This window comes from Eleutherodactylus coqui, chromosome 5 (genome assembly GCF_035609145.1).
Source record: "Eleutherodactylus coqui strain aEleCoq1 chromosome 5, aEleCoq1.hap1, whole genome shotgun sequence".
Taxonomy (NCBI): domain Eukaryota; kingdom Metazoa; phylum Chordata; class Amphibia; order Anura; family Eleutherodactylidae; genus Eleutherodactylus; species Eleutherodactylus coqui.
Window position 1 is genome coordinate 185,876,548 of NC_089841.1, and position 14,551 is coordinate 185,891,098.

General features: G+C 45.1%; 1 protein-coding gene across 2 annotated transcripts in view; it reads right to left on the reverse strand.

The window, feature by feature from the left end:
* LOC136628212 (immunoglobulin gamma-1 heavy chain-like) overlaps nt 1-14,551 on the reverse strand; it is a 147,682-nt gene that overhangs the window by 102,397 nt on the left and 30,734 nt on the right. The window contains exons 1-2 of one of the 2 annotated variants that reach the window (XM_066603939.1): nt 13,854-13,988; nt 13,452-13,761 (exon numbers count right to left, since the gene is read on the reverse strand). In XM_066603939.1, the coding sequence (XP_066460036.1) occupies nt 13,452-13,761; nt 13,854-13,893 (350 nt within the window). In that variant the 5' untranslated portion in view covers nt 13,894-13,988. Of the gene's footprint in view, nt 1-13,451; nt 13,762-13,853; nt 13,989-14,551 lie in introns of those variants that run through there. The other variant, XM_066603940.1, reaches the window with a different exon arrangement.

A 14,551-nucleotide genomic window follows, 5' to 3' on the forward strand; every position in this document is an offset into this window, starting at 1 on the left:
CCACAAGGTGGGACGAACGCCGTTCACCGCCTCCGGTTTGCATCACTGCCTCTCCCCCTGTACCCCAACCTGCCACTGAGATCCAACCCCCCTCTCAGGACACAGGCACGACCGTCTCCCGGCCTGCACCCACACCCTCACGTCCGCTGTCCTCGGCCCCATCCAGCAATGTCTCTCAGCGCAGCGTCCAGCCGTTGCTAGCGCAACTGTTTGAGCGCAAGCGCAAGTACGCCGCCACGCACCCGCACGCTCAAGCGTTAAACGTGCATATAGCCAAATTGATCAGCCTGGAGATTCTGCCATATAGGCTTGTGTAAACGGAGGCTTTCAAAAACATGATGGTGGCGGCCCCGCGCTACTCGGTTCCCAGTCGCCACTACTTTTCCCGATGTGCCGTTCCAGCCCTGCACGACCATGTCTCCAACAACATTGTATGCGCCCTCACCATTGCGGTTACTGCCAAGGTCCACTTAACAATGGACACGTGGACAAGCATAGGCGGGCAGGGCCACTATATCTCCCTGACGGCACATTGGGTGAATTTAGTGGAGGCTGGGACTGAGTCAGAGCCTGGGACCGCTCATGTACTACCCACCCCCAGAATTGCGGGCCCCAGATTGGTGCTGGTATCTGCGGCGGTGTATGCCACCTCCACTAAACCTTCCTCCTCTTCCAACACAGCCTCTACCTCGCAATCAAGATGTGTTAGCAGCAGCACGTCGCCAGCAGTCAGTGTCGCGCGGCGTGGCCGCACAGCGGTGGGCAAGCGTCAGCAGGCCGTGCTGAAACTACTCAGCTTAGGAGAGAAGAGGCACATGGCCCACGAACTGCTGCAGGGTCTGACAGAGCAGACCGACCGCTGGCTTTCGCCGCTGAGCCTCCAACCGGGAATGGTCATGTGTGACAAAGGCCGTAACCTGGTGGCGGCTCTGCAGCTCGGCAGCCTCACGCACGTGCCATGCCTGGCCCACGTCTTTAATTTGGTGGTTCAGCGCTTTCTGAAAAGCTACCCACGCTTGTCAGACCTGCTCGGAAAGGTGCGCCGGCTCAGCGCACCTTTCCGCAAGTCCAAGACGGACGCTGCCACCCTGCGGACCCTGCAACATCGGTTTAATCTGCCAGTGCACCGACTTCTGTGCGACGTGCCCACACGGTGGAACTCTACGCTCCACATGTTGGCCAGGCTCTATGAGCAGCGTAGAGCTATAGTGGAATACCAACTCCAACATGGGCGGTGTAGTGGGAGTCAGCCTCCTCAATTCTTTACAGAAGAGTGGGCCTGGTTGGCAGACATCTGCCAGGTCCTTTGAAACTTTGAGGAGTCTACCCAGATGGTGAGCAGGGATGCTGCAATCATTAGCGTCACCATTCCTCTGCTATGCCTCTTGAGAAGCTCCCTGCAAAGCATAAAGGCAGTCGCTTTGCACTCGGAAACAGAGGCGGGGGAAGACAGTATGTCGCTGGATAGTCAGAGCACCCTCATGTCTATATCTCAGCGCGTTGAGGAGGAAGAAGAGGAGGGGGAGGAGCATGAGGAGGAGGGGGAAGAGACAGCTTGGCCCACTGCTGAGGGTACCCATGCTGCTTGCCTGTCATCCTTTCAGCGTGTTTGGCCTGAGGAGGAGGAGGAGGATCCTGAAAGTGATCTTCCTAGTGAGGACAGCCATGTGTTGCGTACAGGTACCCTGGCACACATGGCTGACTTCATGTTAGGATGCCTTTCTCGTGACCCTCGTGTTACACGCATTCTGGCCACTACGGATTACTGGGTGTACACACTGCTCGACCCACGGTATAAGGAGAACCTTTCCACTCTCATTCCCGAAGAGGAAAGGGGTTCGAGAGTGATGCTATACCACAGGACCCTGGTAAAATTCCCATCCGACAGCGCTAGTGGCAGAAGGCGCAGATCCGAGGGCCAGGTAGCAGGGGAGGCGCAGAGATCAGGCAGCATGTACAGTGCAGGCAGGGGAGCACTCTCCAAGGCCTTTGCCAGCTGTATGGCTCCCCAGCAAGACTGTGTGACCGCTCCCCAGTCAAGGCTGAGTCTGCGGGAGCACTGTAAAAGGATGGTGAGGGAGTACGTAGCCGATCGCACGACCGTCCTCCGTGATGCCTCTGCTCCCTACAACTACTGGGTGTCGAAGCTGGACACGTGGCCTGAACTCGCGCTGTATGCCCTGGAGGTGCTTGCTTGTCCTGCGGCTAGCGTCTTGTCAGAGAGGGTGTTTAGTGCGGCTGGGGGAATCATCACGGATAAGCGTACCCGCCTGTCAACTGACAGTGCCGACAGGCTTACACTCATAAAGATGAACAAAGCCTGGATTTCCCTAGACTTCTCTTCTCCACCAGCGGACAGCAGCGGTACCTAAACAATACGTAGGCTGCACCCGCAGATGGAAGCATCGATCTCTATCACCATAAAAAACGGGGACCTTTTAGCTTCATCAATCTGTGTCTAATATTCATCCTCCTCCTCCTGATCCTCCTGAAACCTCAAGTAATCACGCCGAACGGGCAATTTTTCTTAGGCCCACAAGGCTCAGTCATATTACTTTTGTAAACAATGTTTATACGTTTCAATTCTCATTAAAGCGTTGAAACTTGCACCTGAACCAATTTTTATTTTAACTGGGCTGCCTCCAGGCCTAGTTACAAATTAAGCCACAGTAACCAAAGCGATTAATGGGTTTCACCTGCCCTCTTGGTTGGGCATGGGCAATTTTTCTGAGGTAAATTAGTACTGTTGGTACACCAATTTTTTGGGGCCCTCACCTACAGTGTAATCCTAGTAATTTTTATGAGCTTCGCCTGCACTCACACTACAGCAAGGTGTGTGGGGTTGGCCTACACTTTTGCTACATAAATGTAACTGGGGCCTTGTCTATACTGCCACTACTGAAATGTGAAAGAGACTGTTATCTCCCTAAACTGCTGCAACGGGAATGTTACTGGGGCCTGTCTTGATTGCTACTACTACTGAAATGGAACTAATACTGTGTTCCCCCTATACTGCTGCTAGTGATATGTTACTGGGGCCTGTCTAGACTGCAACTACTACTGAAATGGAACTAATACTGTGCTCCCCCTATACTGCTGCTAGTGATATTTTACTGGGGCCTGTGCCTAATCCTACCGCTGAAATGTTACTAATTCTGGGCTCTGACTATACCGCTGCTAATGCTATGTCACTGTGGTGTGTGGAAACGGAGGCTTCCCAAAGACATGATGGTGGCGAGGCCATTTCCCACCAACGCGGTTACTGTTAACATACATATTACCAGTCTGACTGGGGCATGCACTGTGGGCCGAAGCCCACCTGTACTGTATGGGACGTTAGCTCTGCTGAGCAGGGCTCTGCAATGGGATACATTTATGTACCGCCAATGGGTTCCAGGGAGCCACCCATGCTGTGGGTCCACAGGGACTTCTCATTAGGGATTTGTACCTGCCAGTGTCTATGTATTAAAAGTCCCGGTCAGACTGGGGCATGCAGTGTGGGCCGAAGCCCACCTGCATTTAATCTGACGTTATCTCAGCTGTGCTGGGCAGTGCAATGGGATTTATTTATGTACCGCCGGTGGCTTCCTGGGACCCACCTATGCTGTCGGTCCACACGGAGTTGTAACTGCATGTGTCTACTTATAAAGAACCCCAGTCTGACTGGGGCATGCAGTGTGGGCCGAAGCCCACCTGCATTTAATCTGACGTTACCTCAGCTGTGCTGGGCACTGCAATGGGATTTGTTTATGTACCGCCGGTGGGTTCCAGGGAGCCACCCATGCTGTGCGTGCACACGGAATTCCCATTGCGGAGTTGTACCTGCCTGTGACTATTTATAAAAAACCCCGGTCTGACTGGGGCATGCAGTGTGGGCCGAAGCCCACCTGTATTTAATCTGATGTTAGCTCTACTATCCGGGGCACTGCATTGGGACAAACTACAGGAGCAATACAGCGCTAATGAGATGTGCACAGCTACGCTAGCATAGGAGTCCGCTGTAGGCTTGCGATTGCTGAGGGTTTGTGCAGAGGCCTATGTCCTGGGTGCAGTGAAAGTCCGCTTCCTGCCTAGGATTGCTGAAGCTGTGGGCCGAGGCCTATGTCGTGGGCGAGGTGCAAGTCTGCCATGTTTGGCCGGTCAGATCAATTTTTGGTTCATGTCTTGGGTTTCCTAGGACCCACCTATGCTGTTGGTGCAAACTTAGCTCCCATCGCGGTGTTTGACCTGTCTGGCACAAAGACACTGACTGACTTGGGTAGGGGGCAGAGCGCAGATGGCTTTCCCCTTGCAGTGTGGATTGAGCTATGCGACACCTTGACAGAATGAATAGTGTGTGGCACATGGGTTCCCCATTGCTATGCCCACGCGTGCAGCTCCTGATGGAGGTGGCACAGGATTGGATTTCTCATTGCTTCTGTACAGCATTGTGGGCTATCACCCCGCCCCTGTTAAAGAGGGTCGCTGCCTGGCCCTGCCAACCCTCTGCAGTGTGTGCCTCCGGTTCCTCCTCATGGCAGACGCACTTATAAATAGACATGAGGGTGGTGTGGCTATGAGGCCAGCGTGTGGCATGAGGGCAGCTGAAGGCTGCGCAGGGACACTTTGGTGTGCACTGTGAACACTGGGTCGTGCGGGGGGGGGGGGGGGGGGGGTTGGGCAGCATGTAACCCAGGAGAAGTGACAGTGGAGTGTCATGCAGGCAGTGATTGTGCTTTGTTGGAGTTAGTGTGGTGCTTAGCTAAGGTATGCCTTGCTAATGAGGGTTTTTCAGAAGTAAAAATTTTTTGGGGGGGGCCCACTCTTGCCGCTATTGTGGCTTAATAGTGGGACCTGGGAACTTGAGATGCAGCCCAACATGTAGCCCCTCGCCTGCCCTATCCGTTTCTGTGTCGTTCCCATCACTTTCTTGAATTTCCCAGATTTTCACAAATGAAAACCTTAGCGAGCATCGGCGATATAGAAAAATGCTCGAGTCGCCCATTGAATTCAATGGGGTTCGTTACTCGAAACGAACCCTCGAGCATCGCGGAAATTTCGTCTCGAGTAACGAGCACCCGAGCATTTTGGTGCTCGCTCATCTCTAATCACTATGTTTCTCTCTAAGAGAATCTACATGAAGACATATGTGAAGAGTCACCTGATATTGGTCCAACCTTCTTTTATATAACTGTTTTTTAACATTTATAAAGTTGGCAACTCTGCGCATACTTTCCAAAGGTGTCCCTATGTTCCTCTCCTCCAGTGGATTAGTAATAAATATAAGGACCTACTCCTGTGATATATTGAATCCTATCACCAATTCTTGATAATAACCATATATGCTCTCTGACAGATAACCTCCTAGAATCACTTTATGGAGGCCTCAAGTACAAACCTCCACTTCACCTTTCTTTTCCAAACTTTGGCTTCTCCTCATAACTCTGTTATTTTTCAGTCAATGTAGATATCTGAAGGCTTTTTTCTTTTTGCAGGACAAGTAGCATTTTTGTCCTCTCCTGTTTTAATTTCTTTACATAGTTTTGTATCATATGCAAATATTGCTATTTTACTGTGCAATCATTCTACCAGGTCATTAATAAATATATTAAAAAAATACGGCCCAATACTGACCCTTGTGGTACTCCACTAGTAACGGTGGACCAATCAGAATATGTACCATTGATAACCACCCTCTGCCTTTTAGCACTGACCAATCCAGTGGAACAGACCCTGTCCCTATTGAGTCCTTAAAAAAAGAAACAACGGTCCGTCTATCACATTACTTAATTCCCTAATTGCCCAGGGGTGTGTGCCATCGGAACCTTTTTATTTGTCTATTTTAGTAACAAGTGCAGACAGCTGGTTAAGGAAATGTTATCTACAGCCTTATTCCTGAGTCTGAGAAAGGAGCAAGGTGGCAGTTACAATGTTGTAAAAGTCTTCCCAGGGCTCCAGTGTAAAACCTGGATAAGCAGTACAGCAGCTCCAGTCACCATCTCCTGAACTTGAATATTGGAAACTGACTGTAAGGAATATCCCACTGTACGCCACCTGAAGCTTCAATAAATGTAAGTTTTGCTATTAACCCTTTCCTGACTCCTGAAGCTCCTATCCACTGGCGAACCAGCACATACCATCTTGTCCCCCATCATTCACCATAGTGCAGCCGAGTGGTAGTTATAGATACTAACCACCGTAATACTTGCCTCCTGCTCTGGCTCATTGTACATGTGGGTTAAGTTTTTTTGTGCTAACTTAAGGGCTCTCTGTTTCTTGTAAATTACAGGTTATGGAAGTTACCTACCTTCCCTTTCTCCTTCCCTATCCTGACATGTGGGTTGACTCTTTGTTTCCCAATTTGGTCTGAGAATTGATTTACAATTTAAATATGAAGCTATGCATCAAACAGAAGAGATAATGTGAGTTATTACGCATTCCTCTATTTTTTCTTGTTTACTGTAAATCTCATATTTCACCCCTGCTGTAATAGCTTAAATAAAACATTTTTTGAACCATAGCAGTCAAGGTTTCTATTTGAGGCCCCCAAAATGTGTTGGGTTAATCATCAGAACGTGTAAATGGTGATTAAATCAGAAAATCACATTTTAAGATATTAATGTACATTTGTATCTGTCCTAGCAAAGTTTTTGCTCCCATGAGACTGTTTTAGAAAATACAATGTGACAATGTAATTTATAGTAATGTATCTCATGAATTAATCACTGCATACATTATATATTGGCATTCTCTAATTTAGGGGACAAAACTTCATACATTCCCATTGTAGACCTCCTGCATGGCCTCCCCACACTAGTACTGGACTTATCCTCTGATTTTACTGTTTTAGATTGACAAATGCTTATGACCGGTAGATGGCTCTATTTACGTTAATTCAGTTTAATAAAAAATTATGTCACTGTTCATTTCCAGATTTTAGAAAAAAAGAGGAAACATCTGGGGGAACAATGTACATGCTTGTGATAACTGATTTTTTTTATTCCTCTACTTGGGTAATGCCTAGATATGACATCAAGTAAAATCCAAGTAACATTTCACACCACCACATGCATTAAACGTTTTGCCTCCAGGAGTCACTTACGGAGTCAACACAGCTCTAAAGTTCAAGTCTACAGAGAACCTATTCTCGCATCATGTGACACCTCTGTGAATAAGTTTACTTGATACTGGTTGGCTTGACTAATATTTGTTCTCCTGTGGCCATAGATGAATCATAGTATTCTATTTTTCTTGATTTTAAGGTCGTATGACTAGTATTCCATGTCCCGGAAGACACCTTTAATTCTGGGACTCACTGTACAGCTATATGCAAATATTACCTGATCCCCTTTCACAAATTCTTGACTGTTGCATTTTCCATATACTGTAGTAGAAAAGTGGCTTCAATTTGTGTGCGGCCCTGTACCCATTTAGGTGTATAGAGCAGGAACTGGTAGACTACTGGTCAACTAATAGGTGCAGACTGGTTAGAAAGTTACATTGATTTGAAGGAATGCTGCCATCCAATAGGTAATGCTGTAGAGGTATTTTTCCATCCTCCTTATTTGCATAAATTACCCAGGGCAGCTAGCATGGCCTTATAAGTCTCCTCACTCACCTTCTAGGTGTCCCCACACCCCTCTTGGATGCTCTCCTTGGGTAAAGAATATACAATCCCCCGACCCACTCACCCCCTACATGTCTCCACACACTTTTTGGGTGCTCTTCTTAGGGAGGCATGACAGCCCTCCTGAACCAAGGAGAATAATGTGATGCTCCACATTTTCAGGATAAATTTGGTTCTACATGGTTTTATGATACAAATAAATACTGTTCCTCTTCAGAATCTGATGCACTTTGGATTTTGGAAGACCGTTGTGTCATGCTGCTGGACAAAAAAAATTACAGTCATCCTTTTTAAAAATGTCACAGAGGTTATTTCTCCTATGTAATATAGGCAGATATCTTTTAATTGTTTGCACCATTTGACTGTAACCCCTACTATAACTAGTGCTAAATGTGACACCGTGGAAAGTGTTTCTCTGTACTGTATTCGATTCTGAAAACAGTCATGACTCCCTAGATCTGTTACTAACAATAGTTCTAGCTTTAGTAAAAGAAGAAAGACTATAACCTCTACATGCCAACCTTCGGTTAACTCTGCAACATTCCTGTGCAAAAACTTTTGGATCACTGTAAATATGCTTAGCCCTGGAACTTTCCTCCACAGGTAGAGTTTTAACCCTTTCCAATCCAATTTGTATTCTTGTTTTCCTAGGGGGCTTACTCTTTTTCTACTGTTATAGAATGGCGCTATATGCTGGCTAAAGACAGTACTGCATGAGTTGCCACATTGAATAGGTTCTGACAGCAGAGAGGCTGGCAATATACAGTAAGAGAACCCCGCCGGACGTCTTCCAACACCGGAGCTGTACAGCCTTAAATCATAATGTCTTTAGATGTCAGACAGTGGATTGGAGAGGGTTAATATTATGATGAGGATGACAATTCTCAGCATATAGGAAAGTATTCCTGGACACAGACTTCAAATGTTAACTAGTAATAACTGAATGACTCACTAGTTTACCACATAGCTGAATATCTAAAAACAGAATAGAAAATCTTTGGTACTTAACGTGAAACAAATGAATAGCTAAGAGCTATGTGTGATTGGCTGAGCGCTCAGCCAATAGCTAAGCAGTAGCTGCTATTGGCTGAGCCCTCAGCCAATCTGCACAGCCCTTTCAGGAGGCGGGGATTTTTATATCCCTGACTGCTGAAAGAGCTTCATAGCAGTGCCGGGGAGCCAGCAGGAGGACGCGGCTCAGCGCAGGAGAGGTGAGTAATAAATGTTTTTATTTTTTCACCACTTATTGATGATTATCGGGGAAGGGCTTATATTTCAAGCCCTTCCCCGATAATCATTCTGCGGGGCTTGGCTGAAACCATTGATTTCAATGGGATTGGCAGCAGTGCCGATCCCATTAAAAGCAATAGAATAGAATGCCGCGGACTTCTGCCACAGCTGTGACAGTTGTGACAGCTGTGGCAGAGGATTCCTTAATCCCCGCGGTCCCCGCAGGGATGAAGGAAACTCCTGCCACAGCTTTCACAGCTGTCGCAGCTGTGGCAGAAGTCCACCGCATTCTCCCTATGCTTTCAATGGGGCTAGCGCTGCTGTCGCTGGCCCCATTGAAACCACTTGCGATATGCTGGTTCTATACCGGCCTCTTTCTTGTGCTGCGATGCGAGAGTTTTCTCGTGCTCTCGCGGCGCAAGAAAGAAAATATCGCCAGTGGGTGGGAGCCCTTAACCCCTTCCCGCTCCAGGACGTACCGGTACGTCCTGGGAGCCCGGTACTTCCCGCAACAGGACGCACCGGTACGTCCTGGGGATAGCGCGAGATCACATATGATCCCGCGCTATCCCGCAGCGGGAGCCGGCTGTCAGTTACAGCCGGCGTTCCGCTACAACAGCGGGGGGACATCGGAGATGCGTCCCGCGCTGTTAACCCCTTCCCTGCCGCGATCTAAGTAGATCGCGGCAGGGAAAGAGTTCACAGAGGGAGCGCGCTCCCTCTGTGTCTCCGGCCGGCTCTCGCGATGTCATCGCGAGAGCCCGGCCTGTCGCCATGGCAACAGAATGCCAGACACTGGCGTCCTGTATTGCCTATGCCTATGATCGCTGTATAAGCGATAAGGCATGGCAGAGCAGTAGCTCTGCCATACCTTATGACAACGATCATAGGCATAGTGCTGCAAGTCCCTCAGAGGGACTCAAATAGTGTAAAAATAAGAAAAGAAAAATGTAAAAAAAAAAAAAATGTAAAAAAACCCCTTTTTTATGCTTTTTCTAATATTAGCATAAAAAAAAAATTAAAACCCCACATATTGGGTATTGACGCGTCCGTAACGATGTGGACAAAAAGTTAAACACTCTTCTTATTTTGTACGGCAAAAATCGTAACAAAAAACGCTAAAAAACTGAGGCAAAATGCTAATTTTTAGCATTTTGCCTCCCAAAAAATGCAATAAAAGTGATCAAAAAAGCCATACATTCCCCCAAATGGTACGAATAAAAATTACAGCTTGTCTTGCAAAAAATAAGCCCTTATAGAGCTCCGTACATAGAAAAATAAAAAAGTTACAGGACTTTGAATGCAGCTATAGAGAAAAAGAAAAAGATTTCCAAAAAAAAGGGTTTTTATTGCAAAAAAAGTGTAAAAACCTAAAACAAAATAAGAATTTTGGTATCGTCGTAACCGTACCGACCCGCAGAAAAAATTTAGTGTGTCATTTATGCTGCTTGATTAACGCTGTAAAAAAAAAAAAATCTATGGCAGAATTGATGCGTTTTCTCTCCCTGTTATCATAAAAAAAATAATAAAAGTTTTACGATATAGCCTATGTACCCCAAAACTACAGCTCGCCACGCAAAAAACAAGCCCTTATACGGCTGCGTCGACGGAAAAATAAAAAAGTTATGGCTTTTGAAAAATGGAGATGGAAAAATACCAAAAATAGCTTGGTCCTCAACGCCAAAATAGGCCATGTCATTAAGGGGTTAAGCAGATATCTCAGTGACTTCTTCACTCAGGTAGCTGCACCAAATCCTCTACCTCTCTCTCCAGCGCACACCTCGCACAGATCTCAGGCTAACTCTCCACTTCCTGCTTAAATTCTGAATGTGAAGGAGAATTTGCACTGTGTTTCGAATATTGCCTTGTTTTTGCAGTTATCTCCTAATAAACGTAATTTTAACTGTTTTACTGTTATCCTCATCTTCTGGAGCTCATTCCCACTAGTAACACTCGCACTAAGCTACACTACACCACCCTCCAGGGACAGGTAATACAACCATTATCATCTTTATTTGTAGCATGACCAGATGGTAGTGCAACCAAAAAGCTGCCCCTCACTTCAGCCTGCTGCAGACTAGCATCATGAACTATAACCACTATTATCCACCATACAGTCACATGTAGCATAGAAGATGGGAGTCAGAGTATATAGGTACTGGTGTATCTTAACACCACTGGACACCAGTACCGAGTATATAGTCACTATACTTCTACTACTGCTCGCTACACTTCTTTGAAATGAGTTACCTCTAGAGATGAGCGAGCATGCTCAGTTAAGGCAGTTACTCGAGCAAGCATCGCTCTTCTCAAGTAACTGCATACTGGTACGAGCAGATTTGGGGGGCGGCGGGTGGGATGGGGAGTAGCAGGGGGCAGAGTGAGAGATCTCTCTCTCCCCCCAGCTACCACCCGCCGCCCCCCGAATCTGCTCGCACCAGTATGCAGTTACTTGAGAAGAGCGATGCTTGCTCGAGTAACTGCCTTAACCGAGCGAGCTCGCTCATCTCTAGTTACCTCCACTGCAAGGACTTAAGAGTATATAACCAATGTACACAGGTGATTTCTTGGTACTTGTTTCAGCCAAGCAATTCAATAGCTAGTAAACACATACCCAGAAGCATTACATGATAACTTGACTTCTCCCCCATATTGTACAGATACTGACTGTGGCTGATGGAGATGAACCTGAGCTCTGAAAAATACAGAGAAATAGAGAAGTAATGATTATATTGGTGACACAATTACAATCATATCTCCCTCACATAACGTTCTCCTACAAGTAAGGGCTCATTTACATGGGGCGTCAATATCGCACAGAAGATAGCCCCACAAAAAAATCACGGCTAAGTCACGTGAAAATCACGTGAATGATCAGCTTTTACGCACTGAAGTCCTGAGCTGTATTAGCGTTGAAACAATGCTGATGAGCAACGGGAAAATTGCACTGCTGTCCGCGGGATTGGGAACGAGACAGAGATCGTAGCAGCAGCCCCAAAGTCCCTCTGAACGCCAAGTTTTCCTTTTTTTAATGGTCTGCTGTAAGCTCCTGTTAGTTCCCAGCGGGGTAAAGAGATTTCCAGGCAGTGTTGAAGGGCACTCCTGCTAGAGACTTCCTTCATCCCTACTGGGGCTTCCCTTCTTCTCCCGGGAGTTCCCTTCATTGCAGGGATGAGGGAGTTAACTCCCTGCTGCTTCGCTTCATCTCCACATGGAGAGTCCCCTCCATCCCCCTTGCGGGAGAATTCCATCATCTCCCTTTGCCAGCCGGCTCACATAGTTTCCCATAGGAGTCTATGGACACTCCTGCGATTTGCGCAAAAAAGATAGGTCAGGATCCATATTTTAGCGCAGCAGGAAATTTCAGTCGCTGATACCCTATCTTTTTATTAGTGATTTTTTTAATGCAGCTAAAATCCCTTCATCTGAACATTTTCATAGGAAACCATTGGTTTTTTGCACGTGTAGGTTAGCTGCACAAATTTCCGCATGTAAATGAGCCCTAGAGGAGCAGAAGAAAGCTGCTGAGAATAAACTGCATCTCTTCCATTACCACACAGTATTTCCTCCATATACTATATATATATATATATATATATATATATATATATATATATATATATATATATATATATATATATATATATATATATATTCGACCTCTAGAGGTGATATCTGTACGATGTCACATGACCAGAATCAGCATCTTCTTTACTCTTCAGAGAGCAATGCATTTCACACAAAAAATAAGAAACTTTGGTACCTTTAATCACTTTTCCTGGACAAATCCTCTAATGCTGAGTAATACATTGTCCTATACTAGGGTAGTTTTATTCCAGTGAAGGGTTATTCCAATTGATTATCTCCTTTTGGCTCCATCCAGACAACGATATTTTGTTCAGTATTTTACATCATTATTATTTTTAAGCCAAAATTAGAAGTTATTCCAAAATATGGAAGAAGTGCAAACTCTTCATTATACTTTTTCTCTGGTTTTGTGGTTTTGCCGTACAAATACTGATGTGGTAAGGAGGAGGAAGTGTGCTACTCTTCTCATTCAATGTTTTTTTCATCTCTTAATTCATGTAATACCCACTATGAGTACAGATATTATAAACTTACTATAGCAGCAATCTCACAATACTTTCAAAATCAGATTTGGTCTAGAGCAATTGTCTCGATCCTTGATCTCTCCAGCTGTTGAACATGCAGAAAAAAAAAAATATATATAATCCGAGACTACAAATTACATATCAAAAGGTCCGAAACAAAATGACGATCCCATTCCTGTACTTTGTTATATCCTATTTATAAATGTGTTCCTATTTATAAAAAGACACAATATATTTATTTTATTCCTATTGCAGCAACTATTATACTGCATTTGTGATACCTCATCAGAGCTGCTGAGAGAAGGATCCGTCATGTAGATATTTTATAAAACTTTTTCTTCTTTATAATTCGCATTTTATCTAAAATTCTTAAGAATAACTTATATTTAAGCTTTGCAATCCTATTTTGTTTTCCTGCTTTTTAGTTATTAAACCTAAAATGAAGACCCCAAGCAGCTCTGTAAAGTATTTGTATGACCCACACTAGCATCATGAACACTGTGGTCCTTCTAGCACAGTAATACACAGCTGCGTCTTCATACTCAACATTCTTTATTTTCATGTATCCCGTGTTTTTTGTATTATTTGTTTGTAATTGGAATCTTACACTAAATGAATCTGGAATTCGTGTTTCACTATTAGTTGGGTCAATATCTCCTATATACACAAATTGTCTTCCAGGAACTTGTTTCAGCCAGGCCAGCAAGAATCCAGTAAACTCATACTCAGAGGCTTCACATGATATGATAACAGGTTCTCCATAGACCTGACTTTCAGGGCTACTTTGTCTCAGTAGTACATTGTAAGTGACCCCTAGAGGTAAAAAATTACATAATAGTGAGTTATAAGTGGTGATGGAAGAGTTTACCTGGATTTTAATTGATCTTCTATTTTCTAAGTCTTACCTATACAGAGGAATAGAAGAAAAGCAGTTGTCAGAAGCATGGTGTATATAACGATGATCCAGTATCTTCCTTACTACAAGTACATGAGGTCTAACTGCAGATACAGATATGAGCCGCATCATCCCTTCCACATGTTTCCTCTTTTACACAAAATCTGGAAATGACCAAATAGTGTTTTTTTGCAAAACCAAATTAAGTTACACAGAGCCATCTACTGGTCACAAGCAACTATCAATGGGAGTAGAGTAATAGTATAGAGATGATGCTGAGGTATTGTACTATACTACTAGAAACTACATTTTGTCACCTAGATACAAGACTACTTGTATATCATGTAGAAGTCTAATGATAAAGCACTAAAGTCACATTATTATAGTGACACTACTATAAAAATAATCTTTAGGCAGCTGGTGTCTCAAATTATGCTTTGACAGATCAACAGGTGGGTTTTGGCTTCCGTAGAGAAAGTCAAGGGATTTGATTCAACAGTACTACATATTCATGCTCCACACGGTTTAGTATTGGTGAATATTTTACCAAAATGATCTCTATCTCATAAACATCTGATGTCTTCTGTTCTTATGAACAGTATTGGCTCTTCATACTTTAGCCTGGGAAGGAGGACTGGTCATGTGTTCCTCCTTTCCCTACTGCTGTCCGGTATTTCCAGAGAGCTTTGACTATCGTACTGACAAGAC